Here is a 13,412-nt window from a genome sequence, read left to right on the forward strand (position 1 = left end):
CAGGTAGGTCTAATATCCGCCTACAACGTTCTCAGCGCAGTTTTCTCTGATTGTTGATTCGCTGACTATGGTATTTTAATCCGGTCCGCGACACCTTCACGGAACACGCTGCTATTTAGACATGAGGCAGACCGACATAAAGTGTGGCCGCCCATTCTTCTCTAGGAACTACTCGCGAAGTAGCCTCACAGACATCACATTAAATAACTTTTTCTCATCTTTTATAAGGTGCTATATCCGCTATTTGCTGCGATAAACGGTTCGCGAGAAAAATAAATTAACTTTCAAGAAATAATCATATTAGGCTACTATAGCTCTGCGCTCATTTCAATTCCTATAGGAGGAATATCTCACAAACTTTTCGTTCCACACATGACAAACCGTAAACCAGAATAAACTGCAGACCTTACCGAACACAAAGGTTTAATGCAATCCCCTGTACAATAAGCCGTTCCAGAGTAATCCGGTTTTGAAATGGTAGCAAATTTCTATATGGTCTCCAATTTTGGGCTTTAAGTGTCTTAAAACTGAGCTGTGCTTAAATACCTACATATGTGTAAATATTAAAATCAGAGGATATATAGCTCATGGCTAAGAGTTTGTCGATGTAGCCATATTTGTTTTCACAAAATGCTAAGCATGCATGTATTTAAGTGTCTTAAAAAAGTGTGCTTATATTGGTCAATGCATAATTTCATAACAGGCCAAATAGAAAATAAATGTTAAATATACTGTAGCCTAGACATAATAATAAAATCAGATGATGTAGGATAGTATAGAGTTAGAAGTTGGATGGCTCCAGAACTCACACCAGTGGATTGGGTCTTAAAGGAGCCACACCACTTTTATGACACTATAGCTGTTCTGTTGACCTTTAGATTTGTTGCTACTGGGCATGAAGGGCAGGCCAATTATGAGTTCTGTCCAACATTGATGGTAGGGTTAGAAGAAAAGTCAGCACATTTTAATCATATTGCAATACCAATAACCGTAATCATTTTAGTCATGATTTTTCATCAAATGTTCATACTGTATCTCTAGTGGCTGGTAGACTTTGGAATCCACCAGCCACAATGGTAGGTGGAAAAAAATATTTTAGGCTATTTCCATCCCTGATACATACGTACACTCATACACACATTCATAAGTCTCAATCTGTCCATTTCTTTCCACAAAACTCCCCAGAAGTAATCATTTAAGGGGTTATTTTTCATTTTTTCTACTGAGCTACTACCAGGTGGGCAGGGGGGCCCTTTTCATGTCTGTGCCCAGGGGCCCAGTGGCTCATAATCCTTCCATGCCACGGGGTTAAAACACTGGTCTTGTTTTCAAGTGCAATCAATAATTTAATTGTACATTTTGAAGAAACTTAAATCAGGGATTATACTGTACATAGCAAAAAAGTCAGGGGACAGACATTTTTAAAATTAGGTTTAGGGAAAAATTTAACGCACACGCACTATGACTTCACAAAATCTCACTCCAGCCAATCACCCAAAGTTGGCAACCCTGTAGAAGCTGCTACTGGAAGAAACTGGAATCCATGCATTTCCACTGAATTATTTTTGAAATCTGATCCCTTATCATACCTGTTCATTCTTACTCGTCGCTCGACTTATCGTGACTAAATTCAAGATGGCTGCAAACACTAAACTTTGTGAAGATACTGTCTGTATAAATCGTCTTGTAAGTAAACTACCAGTGCTTTTTCAAAGTTCTCAATGTCTCGTTTTAAATGTCAGGGCCCTCGGAAGTCTACCAATGAAGTGTGGAGATACATTGAGCCTCGTAAATGGTGTAAAACAGTGATTTATTTGCATGGCTAGCCCGATGCCGAAGCACCACCATTGAAAAAACTGTTGGCAGCATCGGCTAACTAGTGCCAGATTTTGGAGTGCAGGGGACAAGCCGAGATGGGCTATGAGACATACGTTCACACTCGGTATCATGTTTCAACACACTTTAGGTCAATATCACACCGGAATTCTCCTTTAATGGTGCTGTAGTGGGGGAGGTGCACCGATCAGACCACTCTTGCGCAGAAATCATAGACCACATTGCACATGAAAGGCAACATATTTGATTGAGTCTTTCAAAGCTCTCAAATGTGATGGATGGGGGTTGCTTGACTTTTCATTGCAACATGATTGACTGATTGATTGATAAATACTCTTAAATTAATATATACATAATTGGTTGATTGTGTTAACTTGACTTTGTTGTTCAATGTAACATGATTGATTGATACCCTTAACTTGTAAAGATACATAATTGGTTGATTGACTTAACTTTTCATTGTTTAATTGATAATAATAATAACTGTTGAGGTTTACATGATGGATTGATATATTCATAATCCTGAAATTTGATAGTAAAATGATTACATATTGCTTTGAAAAGCACATACACCCTTCTGTGTGGTTTTATTATAATGCATATGAATCTACACAAAACACATATGACCTATATTTCGAAGGAAAATTGACTGTGAACCACAAGTGTGAAATCATGTGTGTAAGCCTATATAAAATGGAGTGACGTCATCAGTCAAAATAGCTGTACCCCCCGAAGCTGATGGTATAATTCGAACACTGCCTCTGTAGGTTGATCATTTTCATTACCAAAAAATAATGTGGCATCCTTTACCCAGTACACATTACCCAGTGCAGGGTTTCCGTTGTCCGGTAATGACCGGACATTGGCCGAAAAAAAAATGAAATGTCCGACAAAATTAAATCTCTCCGGTCAAATTGTCCGATTGAAATTGGCTAATAATCCCGTCCCCTAATGCAATCTGAATTTAGGAATAAGCCTTAATATGTAAGCCTATATTATACGTCCTCTGTCTATGTTTTTAAATGAACAGGCTCTACCGTTTGAAAATTAAGCTATTAAACAACACGCATAGCCTATGCTGCATTTCAAATAGGAAGCGCACGCTTAAAACGTCCATGTTAAACAATGAACAAATGAGTGAGGCGGTTCAAACACAGGCCCAGGCAGACTAGCCTTAAAAGTTTTTTCAGAAGCCAGACGCGATGGATGATGATAAATTGGTAACGTCTGAAGCCTCAGATGTCCGGTCAAATCCACCACGACCAGATAAAAAGCAGAAGTGTCGGGCGTATCTTTCGGAATCAGTGACATTGGAAGTGGAGTTGCAGGGGTGCGGCCGCTCCAAGACACTATCATTCTCGGTGTAGCCTACACTGGACATGCAAAGTGTTCTTTACCCAAAGCATACAGTAGGCCTGTGCGTTCTCTGTCTATGATCTGCAGGGCCTCCTCGACGAGGAGATTGCTGGTCTGCGGATAATTCCTGGCACAATTAAACGGTATCATTGAACCGCGGCCGAAAGAAAAAGAAACTAAACATTTCCCAGAATTGGAGACATTTCTTAATTTATTGTTATCAAATAAAGAGGCATAGCATTAGGGGGTAGTGGTGTGAGCGCTCATTCTTCTGTGTGCGCATCTGTGTAAGTTAAACAGTCACCACTGGAGATAACGTGGGTAGCAGCAACAAACAGCGTAGCCTTTTTAAAACAACGAACGAAGCGGACTCTTGTCCATGAAAAGATACTGGCTAGATCTTGTTAGGCATGTTTAAGTTAGGCTAATGAACATGTTGCATTCTATACAGCCTGATTATGTAATTTTTTAAGCTACATAGCCTGTCTCCAGTTTTTTCTCAATTTGACTAATTAAGAAGCGATAATAGGATATTTGACCGGCATATCATCAAAATGTCCGGAAAACGAAACCTCTGCCGGTCACTTTGACCGGCACCATTTTTTTCTAGCGGAAACTCTGACCCAGTGCATATCAGTATAGATATCCAGCATGAGTTTTTTTCCCATTGAGATCTGATGTGTTTTTTCCCATTGAGATCTGAAGTGTTCCTTTAATGTTTTTGAGCAGTGTATTTTTAATTAACTAACATTACTTTGTAGAAATCTGCTTTCACTTTGTCATTAAATAGGGGATTTTTGTAAACTATTGTAAGAAAAGGCCAAAATAAATTGATCAAGATTCCATTTATAAAAGCAGTAAAAGTGGAAATATAAAAGGGGGGTAAATACTTTGTATAAGCACTGTACATTATAAGATCTCCAGGGTTTCACAGTGGATTACTTTAATCACCTGGCAGTGTCATAGCATATGATATTATATGACACACACAAAATATCAGAGGGCTTTGGGTATTGCAAATAAACTACAACTATCTACATACTTTACATGTTAACACACATGATCATGTCCTCTGTCATATACAGTAATGAACAAAAATGTCATTATTTATGCCATTTTAGGATGAAACATATGCAAGCTCTTCACCATAGATTCATCAAGCAGGTATGATGACAAGAGTGATTTCTATATGTGTTTTTGCCATCCTTTTCTATACAGGAGTGAAACCAACCCTCTCTAAGTCTCTCACCTTGGTGATGCCGAGGACCCCTACGTTCTCACTGAAAGACGTGGTTCCGTTGCCTGTTCCCCAGGCCCCAGCCAGTAGGCACCCTAAGCCCTCCATGCCAATGCCCCGGTTGATGGCATGTTTAGGTGGAGGAGGGGCCCCAGAGAGGCGGGCACATGCATGGTAGTCGCCCACAGATTCAATCATGGAGGATATCACCCCTGCTAGGATCCCAAACACGCCAGCCACGCTCACAGTTGGCAGCCCCCACTGCCCTGAGGAAAGAATGAGGATTATATCAGAGGATTTAAAACGCTATTGTGATTATTCTTTTTTTTGCCCAAAGAACAATGCATCTATAATTAACAGCGCATGTGCCTTTGTATTTTCATATCCAACCACATATCTGTATTTAAACAAATCTGAATATCAAAAAGAGATAAAGCATGAATAAATGCTGATCAAACATATAATAATCAATTTCCTCAAGCACATGTGAGAGTGATTACTACAAACTAATCAAGGCTGTTAAGAACTCGTGCTGAGGGTTAATTGTTTGCTGGCATCTGTACCTGGGTATGGAAAGGTGAACCAAGGTGCCCGGCCTATGACGTCTCCCTTGATGTCGGTGCGTGCCAAGTAGCCGTATTGGGAGGAGTCAGAGGGCAGGACGTTGGTGACGGTGAGAATGTAGCAGATCAGCCAGGAGAGCGTGATGCCAAGGAGCACCTACAGGATATTAAAGATGCACACCCACATGAAATAGCTTTACTTCAGAAGATTAAATGCTACAGTGAGGTACTAATTTGGAGATTGAATCTAGGTATTAAAAGTAGTGTGTGAAGCGTGCAAAGAAAATTGTGCCAATAGACCATAATGTATCTTATTACAGCTTTTGTTCTCTAACTATCAGATTTTAGATTGTATAAAAATCTGGCAGCCCTTCTAAACCTCTTACAAGAATGGATGCAATGAGTAGGCTATTATAGGTATTCAAATGATCTATCTGCCAGTTCAGTATTTGTACTTCTGGCTAGTTCTGTCAGCTTTAAATAATCTGTGTGGAGGGAGGTATTCAAACAGTGCCACTCAATTAATAAGATTAGAACAACACAGAGTCAATGTAGTGGTCGTTTAAATCCCACATACACACAGATAACTCACACCAACCTTAAGTCTACTTCCTCTTACTACAGTGGCCCAATAAACTAAACTTATTGTGATAAGCATGTATTTACAGCAAGGCAGACCCACATGCATTGTTTCCTGACTGTTGATGCTGTTTATTGTCACTTTGTGAATGAGTTTGGATTTTAATGTGCTACTGCTTTTTCTTTATGTTCAGAGTTTCACAACTATTCAGTTTTTAGCACTTCTGAAGTTTAGTTTAGTTTAAATCTTTAGGCAAACATTTTCTCACACTACCCGGGTGTAAGCCTTTTTTACGTTTAGTCCCTCATCATTCCTAGCCTACAGCCTAATTTTCCAAATTGTTACAGCCCCTTTGAAAATATGTCATAAGTGCAATGTTAAAAATAGTCCTATTAATACTAATACATATTTAAATTGCATATGTCAGGTGTTTAACTTCTGCTTCAAAAATAGAGGTAAAAATAGTATTGTATGGAAATACCATAATCTACATTAGAGATTTTAAAAACGAATGCATAGTGCTGGTCAGCAATCATTAGTCTTATTGGTTAAGTAGTGAGTAAGTTCATGTATCATGACATCCTATTGGTTGGGGAAGAGTGAAGAGAAGAAAGAGGAAGGGGAGGGGGGACATGTAACCTCCACTCCAAGAGCCCACCCCCTACTCTGCCTCTGATTGGCCCAAGAAGGTCTGGCTGAGAGGGGGTTATGGCCAAGGCAGTCACATGTATGTGTCTGTCAAAGTAACTTTCACAAAATCCAAGCATAAAAATTCCGGGAAATTTCAAAGTTGGAAACTTTCCATGGGAATTAACGGGAATATACGGAAATTAACGAGAATGAACAGGAATTAATGGGAATAAACTGGCAAGTTAGTCTATAACAGGGAACTTAAATGTAGTGGACAAAACCCCATCTTGCAGCATAATATTAGTTAAAACAACCTGATAATGCAATTTCAGTCAAATTTCTACCATGCACATAAGTCAATCCCATGCACACAGCAATCAGCATAGGCTACTAGACATAAAGGAAACCTATGGTGCGTTCATGTGTATGGGGAAAATCAATTCCCAGTGAAAATGTCATCTCATGTATTCCCACAAATTGGTGTGAAACTGGGCGAAGTTTGCCAACAGAGTTGTCCAGTTATGGGCTTGTCGTCACTTTTGTCCTCATTCAAATGGATGTAGGTCATTTTGCATAAACTGTAATGGGACGATTAATCTGTCTGATTAAGCTTGACAATTTATATATAATTTACATAATCTATAAGGTTTGGTTGGGGTGGTATGTTGTGTCATTGTATTTTTATTTGTTTTACCATTTTCTGGGATTCTAACTAGCTGATAGTCAGTCAATGTTGTTGAGTGGCATGGTGTATCTTGGGCAGTTCAGTGGTTTCTGTGTTGCTATCTTAGCACGCTAGTAAACCTTAGGCAGAGAATGGGATTCCTGCTAGCATGGTAGCTAGCTTTGTATGCTAAGCTAAGCGAAAATATGAACAAACAAATCATATTGCTTATTACGAAACAAAATGTTAATGTCTGTATATGAAACAGTAGGAATTACCAAAAAGTCCCAGTTAATTCCCGTAAATTCCCATTAATTCCCATAATTTCCTTTAATTCCATGAAAGTTTCCAATTTGGAATATTTCCAAAATTCCCCAGCTTAACTTCCCATGGAAAGTTTCCGGTAAGTTTCCGGAAATTTACCGGAAATTTTCCGCCCCTTTGCAACCCTACTTGTCACTCTTATGTCGATACTGTCAAGTAAAGTGTAACCGCAAGTTGAGTGAAGCAGCTTAATTCAATTCAAACTGCGCCGCGGTGGAGGAAGAGTAGGGCGGCTTTTGGAGTGGAGGTCACGTGTTTCCATTTTAGGGTGGAGCTCTGCAGCCAGACCCCTCTCGAGAAGCTTGAGCTCATACAAGAAGAGAGCTACAGAAATGTTCTCTTATATTGAGAATAGTGAATGGATTTGCATATAACCATCTTTCCACAGTTTCAGTTAAAGTCAGTTAATGCTGCTGAGTGAGACATAATGCTAGTGCATGTGTTTCATGTTTTTAGTTATTGACGTTCAAAGTTCAAAGTTTTAGCCCTCACAGCGGAGGGATATTAACCTATCCTACTGCTAGTTGTAGGTGTAGGTAGGCTATTTGAATCGCGTGTAAGCCCTTTTTAATGCGCGTCAGTTACACAGTTCAGTTAGCACTTTTCAGGTATGTGCATTCTCCCATTCCCGATCTTGTCACAACCACAGCGTGCAAGTTCGAAATCAAGGCGGCCTTATGAAAAAGGCGTGATTTATTTAAAATATAACCTGACTGATCCACCACCTCTTTAATTTAGGTTGATATGAAAACCTGGAACGTGGACGTTCTCATTGACCTTCTTAATGTCATTTAAATCCAGAACGAACACAAAACCAGTCTTTGATTTTGAAAACGTAAGCATGGTGAACTGAATAGCGAACTGCCTAGTAAAATGGTGTGTTATCACATAGCCTAACAAAGAATTGACTGAACGAAATTTCCCTTTTGCTCTGAGGTTTGTTTATAAAGAGCCAAGACATGATTGAAGTGTGTATGGGAAAGACATTAAGCCTTATCAGCATATGAAACACCAAATTTGATACTGCAATGTTAATTTGTAACATTCCGTGTAACCTACATGAATTTAGAACTAGACCTACTGCCGACATCGAGCAATATGCTGTTTCACCTTGTAGTGGCGCTCGACCCACATAGCTGAAAAGCTGCGTCAGTGGCAGAATGGGCACAAGAGTTGTATACATAAGAAACGCCCAGATTTTGGGGTTGCTCCTCCCAAAATGCGCAACTCCCTCCATCCATAAATGACAGATTTAACTCAAGGGGAGAATTCGCACAGGTTGAAAAGCGCTTAGTCACACATTTTTTTTTACTTACGCACCCTTACACACATGGGAGAATAGCACCAGGCTAATATTACATATCAAGATTACAATAGTAATTTCACGAATCCAATTCTAGTGCACTTGAAAGGGGCTACAGTAGGCACTTCTCTTTGAATGAGAAGGGAGAGAGAATGTAATTTTTAATTCTGACTTACAGGAAGAATCTGAAATATGTAAATCTTGGATGTGTGAAACTTCTTGGTTTTGCTGTAGGTGGGAAACGGCACTGGAATGTGTCGGAGGTACTGAGAGAACAGGACGATCATGCAGGTAGTCCTTTAAGGGAACAAAGAAAAAGGGTGTTAAATTGTATTACCCTTGTTGTCTATCGGGTCTTTATTCCCTAACCTTAAGTCTGGACCTGTTGGGCCACCGTAGAGAAGAGCCCCTATTGTGCATGTTGTTCTGTGTACCTTGTCTTTAAGTTTGACTCTTTTTTAAGTTTTACTCAGTATGCTCGGAGGCATGCTGCCTCCAGTCCATTCATTCTTAATGATAAGGTTGTTGTTTAGTACATTAACAACTCTGATTCATGGATTTGAGCTGATCAGAATTATTAGAAAAAAAGCCTTAAACTGCAAGCTAATTACAAATGTCAGTGGACTTTGAATCACTGATGTTTTATCCTTTCTTGATTTTAATCTAATTCACTGGCTAGTCAATGGATCTAACATGCACTTACCACACTTCCATTTCCTCCCTCCAACGACTTTCTCTCCTCCTACCACACGTTGGCTATTTTATGTAGGGGATAACGGCCACCGAGGTGTCCTGTTATACGGAATTAATGGACGAGGGTGAGGGGCAAAGAACTCCCCGACGCACAGCGGAGTCCATTAATTCCCTATAACTGGACACACCTCGAAGGCCGCTATCAAGCTTATCACCCGGTTGCCACTGTAAAACAAAGGAAACACGCGGTTCCAAGAAGCTCACTAGTTCAGCTTATTGTACAACTTTCGTTGGCCCTATAACAGCGGTAGCATGGACAGTTAGCTTGTTTACAGTTGATTCTATTGTTGCGAAGGCTGCCTCCAGGCTCAACCGTCATCCTATCGTTGTTATAGTTACCATTCATAAGCATTGATATGGAACGGCGATTAAACTTTTTTTACCAGATCTACTTCATAGGTGTCCCGTTATTCAGAATTAAAAGCCACCCCGCCAGCCAATCAGAAAAGAGTATTTCTTCTCTCTGGGTGATAATGACTTATAATGTTGCCACTTTTATCCTATAGCCATAGTAGCATATTGACAGATGTAGTAGTAGTTCCTACAGTAGATAAGGTCTCTTCTCTGTAGCTTGAAGGTTATTCTTTCTATAAGTTTGGGCAAAAGCGTCTGCTAAATGAATACATGTAAATGTAGCCTAAATGTCAACGCAGCAGAGGAGAATGGGTGTGAATTTGGACCCATTTCCGTTCATCTGCCACACAGGGATGTGAAATAACTTTGAAATGAACCTAACCTTGATCTAAGAGGGGTATCTTTAGTTTATTTTGTGAAATTAGTAGGACAATTAAGGCTTCTTATATGGACACCCAACTTAGGGTTTTTGAGGTTCGGCATTGTTGTATGGAAACAAATAAAGCTGCTATAATGTGTTACCTACATGGCTGCGATGCCCCAGTGGTTGCCTGCGTTCTTGCCGGCCGAGTCGTAGAGCGAGAGGCCGATGAGAGAGATAGTGGGAGCGATGGTGAGGGGCCCGATGAAACGCATGAAGAGCCCGATGAGGCCTGAGAAGCCCACCACGACCTGGAAGAGGGAGCCCACCATGATGGAGCCCTGCAGCTGGGGGAGAACACCCACACACACACACACACACACACACACACAAACACACACAGACACACACAGAGACAGACAAACAGACACACACACACACACACACACACAGATTTGATTATGCTATTAGGAAAAACTAATACTGACTATGAATGCCAGAGAATCCAATTATTTGCAAAAATTGTTCCTGCAAGAGTTTAACAGGTGCGATAATTCAAAATACCCATGCTATTTTCCCGTAGGAAAAACTGCCTTATATGGGCAAAGATGGCAGCTTTTTTGTAGGCAAACTTCAGAGGTCTATATCCCAAGTCATGTCAGCAATTAGGCACTGAGCAGGCAGTATTGTGCTGGGTGGGGATAGACTCAGAAGCAGAGAACTGACAGGAGAGAGCATCCGGTTTGCCACTCTAGGAACCAGGATGATAAGACCATCAGAAATTACAACAAGAGAAAAACAATGATCAGGTGAGCAGGGTCCGGGTGTCTCCAAGATGGGTGCTGAGGTGAAGCGTATCTGCAGCTGGCAGCCAGGTAAACTTCACTTTTGCAGAGGTCAAGAAGGTGATGGGTGCAGCCACAGTCTCATAATTCCGGATGAAGCGCCGGTAGAAATGTGCAAAGTAATGTACAACCATTGCAGTTCACAGCGAGAGCTTGGCTGGGGACAGTCGGTAACCGTCTTAACCTTCTGCTTGTCCATCTGTATCTCCCCTGACGCATTAACATACCCAAGGAAAGAAACAGACTCTTTGTGAAACTCGCATTTCTTTACCTTAATGAAAAGCGCTGCAGGACCCTGCGGACATGTTGGACATGATCAGACACAGACTAAGAGAAAATTAAAATGTCGTCCAGGTAAACAAAAACAAATTTATTAAGCATGTCTCTCAGGACGTCATTAATCAGACACTGGAACACAGCTGGGTTATTAGAAAGACCAAAAGGCACGACCAGATATTCATAGTGGCCTGGGGTGGGGGTGGGGTGTTGAAAGCCATCTTCCACTTGTCTCCCTTACCTGTCTTATGCAGACTAGATGGGGCAGCCGTGGCCTACTGGTTAGCACTTCGGACTTGTAACCGGAGGGTTGCCGGTTTGAACCCCGACCAGTAGGCACGGCTGAAGTGCCCTTGAGCAAGGCTATAGACCTAACCCCTCACTGCTCCCTGAGCGCCGCTGTTGTTGCAGGCAGCTCACTGCGCCGGGATTAGTGTGTGCTTCACCTCACTGTGTGTTCACTGTGTGTTTCACTAATTCACGGATTGGGATAAATGCAGAAACCAAATTTCCCTCAAAAGAGTATATATACTTATACTTATACTTATGGTAGGCATTGCGGAGGTCTAGCTTAGTAAAGATGTTAGACCTCACTGCAGTTGTTCAAAAGTCAATAACATCAGAGGAAGAGGGTAGTGATTCTTCACTGTGATATTGTTCAGACTCCTATAATCAATGCAAGGATGCCATCCTTCTTTCCCAAGAAGAAAATGGTTAGGATGGCGGCTTAGAGGGATGAGCGAATGGTGCCAGCAGCCAGCGAATCTTCAATGTATTTATTCATGGATTCGGTTTCCGGGGAAGACCAGAGTGCAACGTACCAGGCAGAAGGTTTATGGCACAATCATAGGTGATGTGGAGGCAGGGAGATAACCCGGGATTTGCTGAACACTGACTTGAGGTCCAGGTACTCAGGAGGAACGCCAGACAGATCCTGGGGTTCTTCTGAAGCAGGTGGATCTGGGGACAGGGGTATGAGAGTGTTATGAAGGCAGTTAGACAGGCAAAATGGGCTCCAGCCTAGAATCCTGTTATAGGCCCAATCAATGTGTGGGTTGTGCTTAACCAACCAGGAGTGACCCAGAACAATAGGGACTTGGGGTGAGTCAAGCAAATGAAACACTATGGTCTCTTGGTGGTTTCCAGAGATAAGTAGACTCACCACTAGTGTGACGTGTATGAACTGGGCAAGCCTTTCTAGTTAGAGCCTTTGCTTCCAGGGGGTTATGCAGCTTGGTAGGGTAGAGAAGCAGTAAGGAGGCTTGACAAGTGTTAATGAAGTTCCCATCAGCCCCTGAGTCAATGAGAACAGAGACAGTTTGACAGTGATTGCCTGTGATGAGAGTAGCAGGAACCAGGATGTGGACTGTAGGGGAAGGATGAAGAGGAGTGACGCTCACACCAGTACTCCCACTCACTGGCGAGTGCTACCTCTTACTGTGCACTGGGTGATGTAGAGGCCAGGCAGGAGTTGGGTGTGTCATCTTCTTTGTCTCTCTGCAGAGGACAGATGGGCACAGTCTATTTACAGGGGCCTCAGGCTCGCTGGTAAGTGCAGGAGCTGGCAAGGTCGGAAGAAGAGTCTCACTTGGAAACCTTGGTCTTCGGCTGGACACTTGTTTTCTGTGGCACAACTTCAGATGTCCGTCAATTCGAACAGCAAGGTCCACAAGAACTGGGCCTTCTAATTCCAGCCACATGTGGTAGTGAGGGTGCGTTACACGATGGTGAAGTCTGAGACGGACCTACTTCCCTGCCGCATGTGCAGCATCTCCTGAACGGCATCTCTTCCAGACACAGATCGATCGAAAACTCTCATCTCTTCTGTGAAGCTTGCATAGCCCGTCAACAGGGTTATTATATAGGCAATACGGGCCCCAGTCATAGGAAAGGTGGATGGCTGAAGCTCCATTACCAAGGAACACTGAGAGAGAAAGGATCTACAGGTTCCAGGTTCTCCAGCATATGGTTCGGGTGGAGGCAACCGGGGCTCTCGTGGAAGGCAAGGGTGGCTGAACAGGTTGGAGGGGTGCAGGCGGGGCAGCTGTGGGGGTGGTGTCTGAATCAGCTGGATCTGCTGCAGCTGGGCCGACATGTCATTTATTCAGGCTGGCTGTAATAGCCATCACATTCATGAACACAAAGAGAGACTTTCGTTATTGTTGGTCAGTGTGGACCATAGACAGTAAAAGAAATGGATGAACAGACTTTTCAATGGGAGGGCACTGACATAAATTTGAACGGTTTTTCAGTTGGCTTGCCATCGTACTGCGCAGACTCAAACTAACTTTGTGACGTTAGCCATCAAACTGAATCTTGTAATTCGTCTG

At 41.9% G+C, this 13,412-nt stretch overlaps 1 protein-coding gene across 1 annotated transcript in view; it reads right to left on the reverse strand.

The window, feature by feature from the left end:
* LOC143140784 (solute carrier family 23 member 1-like) overlaps positions 1-13,412 on the reverse strand; it is a 30,041-nt gene that overhangs the window by 9,357 nt on the left and 7,272 nt on the right. The window contains exons 5-8 of the mRNA XM_076301881.1: positions 10,127-10,308; positions 8,670-8,790; positions 4,993-5,149; positions 4,442-4,695 (exon numbers count right to left, since the gene is read on the reverse strand). Coding sequence (XP_076157996.1) covers positions 4,442-4,695; positions 4,993-5,149; positions 8,670-8,790; positions 10,127-10,308 — 714 coding nt within the window. The remainder of the gene's footprint in view (positions 1-4,441; positions 4,696-4,992; positions 5,150-8,669; positions 8,791-10,126; positions 10,309-13,412) is intronic.

The sequence above is a fragment of the Alosa pseudoharengus genome, unplaced genomic scaffold, assembly GCF_046254945.1.
Source record: "Alosa pseudoharengus isolate Yale_2024_CS ecotype anadromous, Long Island Sound unplaced genomic scaffold, YU_APseudo_1.1 YU_APseudo_1.1_scf_10, whole genome shotgun sequence".
Classification (NCBI taxonomy): domain Eukaryota; kingdom Metazoa; phylum Chordata; class Actinopteri; order Clupeiformes; family Clupeidae; genus Alosa; species Alosa pseudoharengus.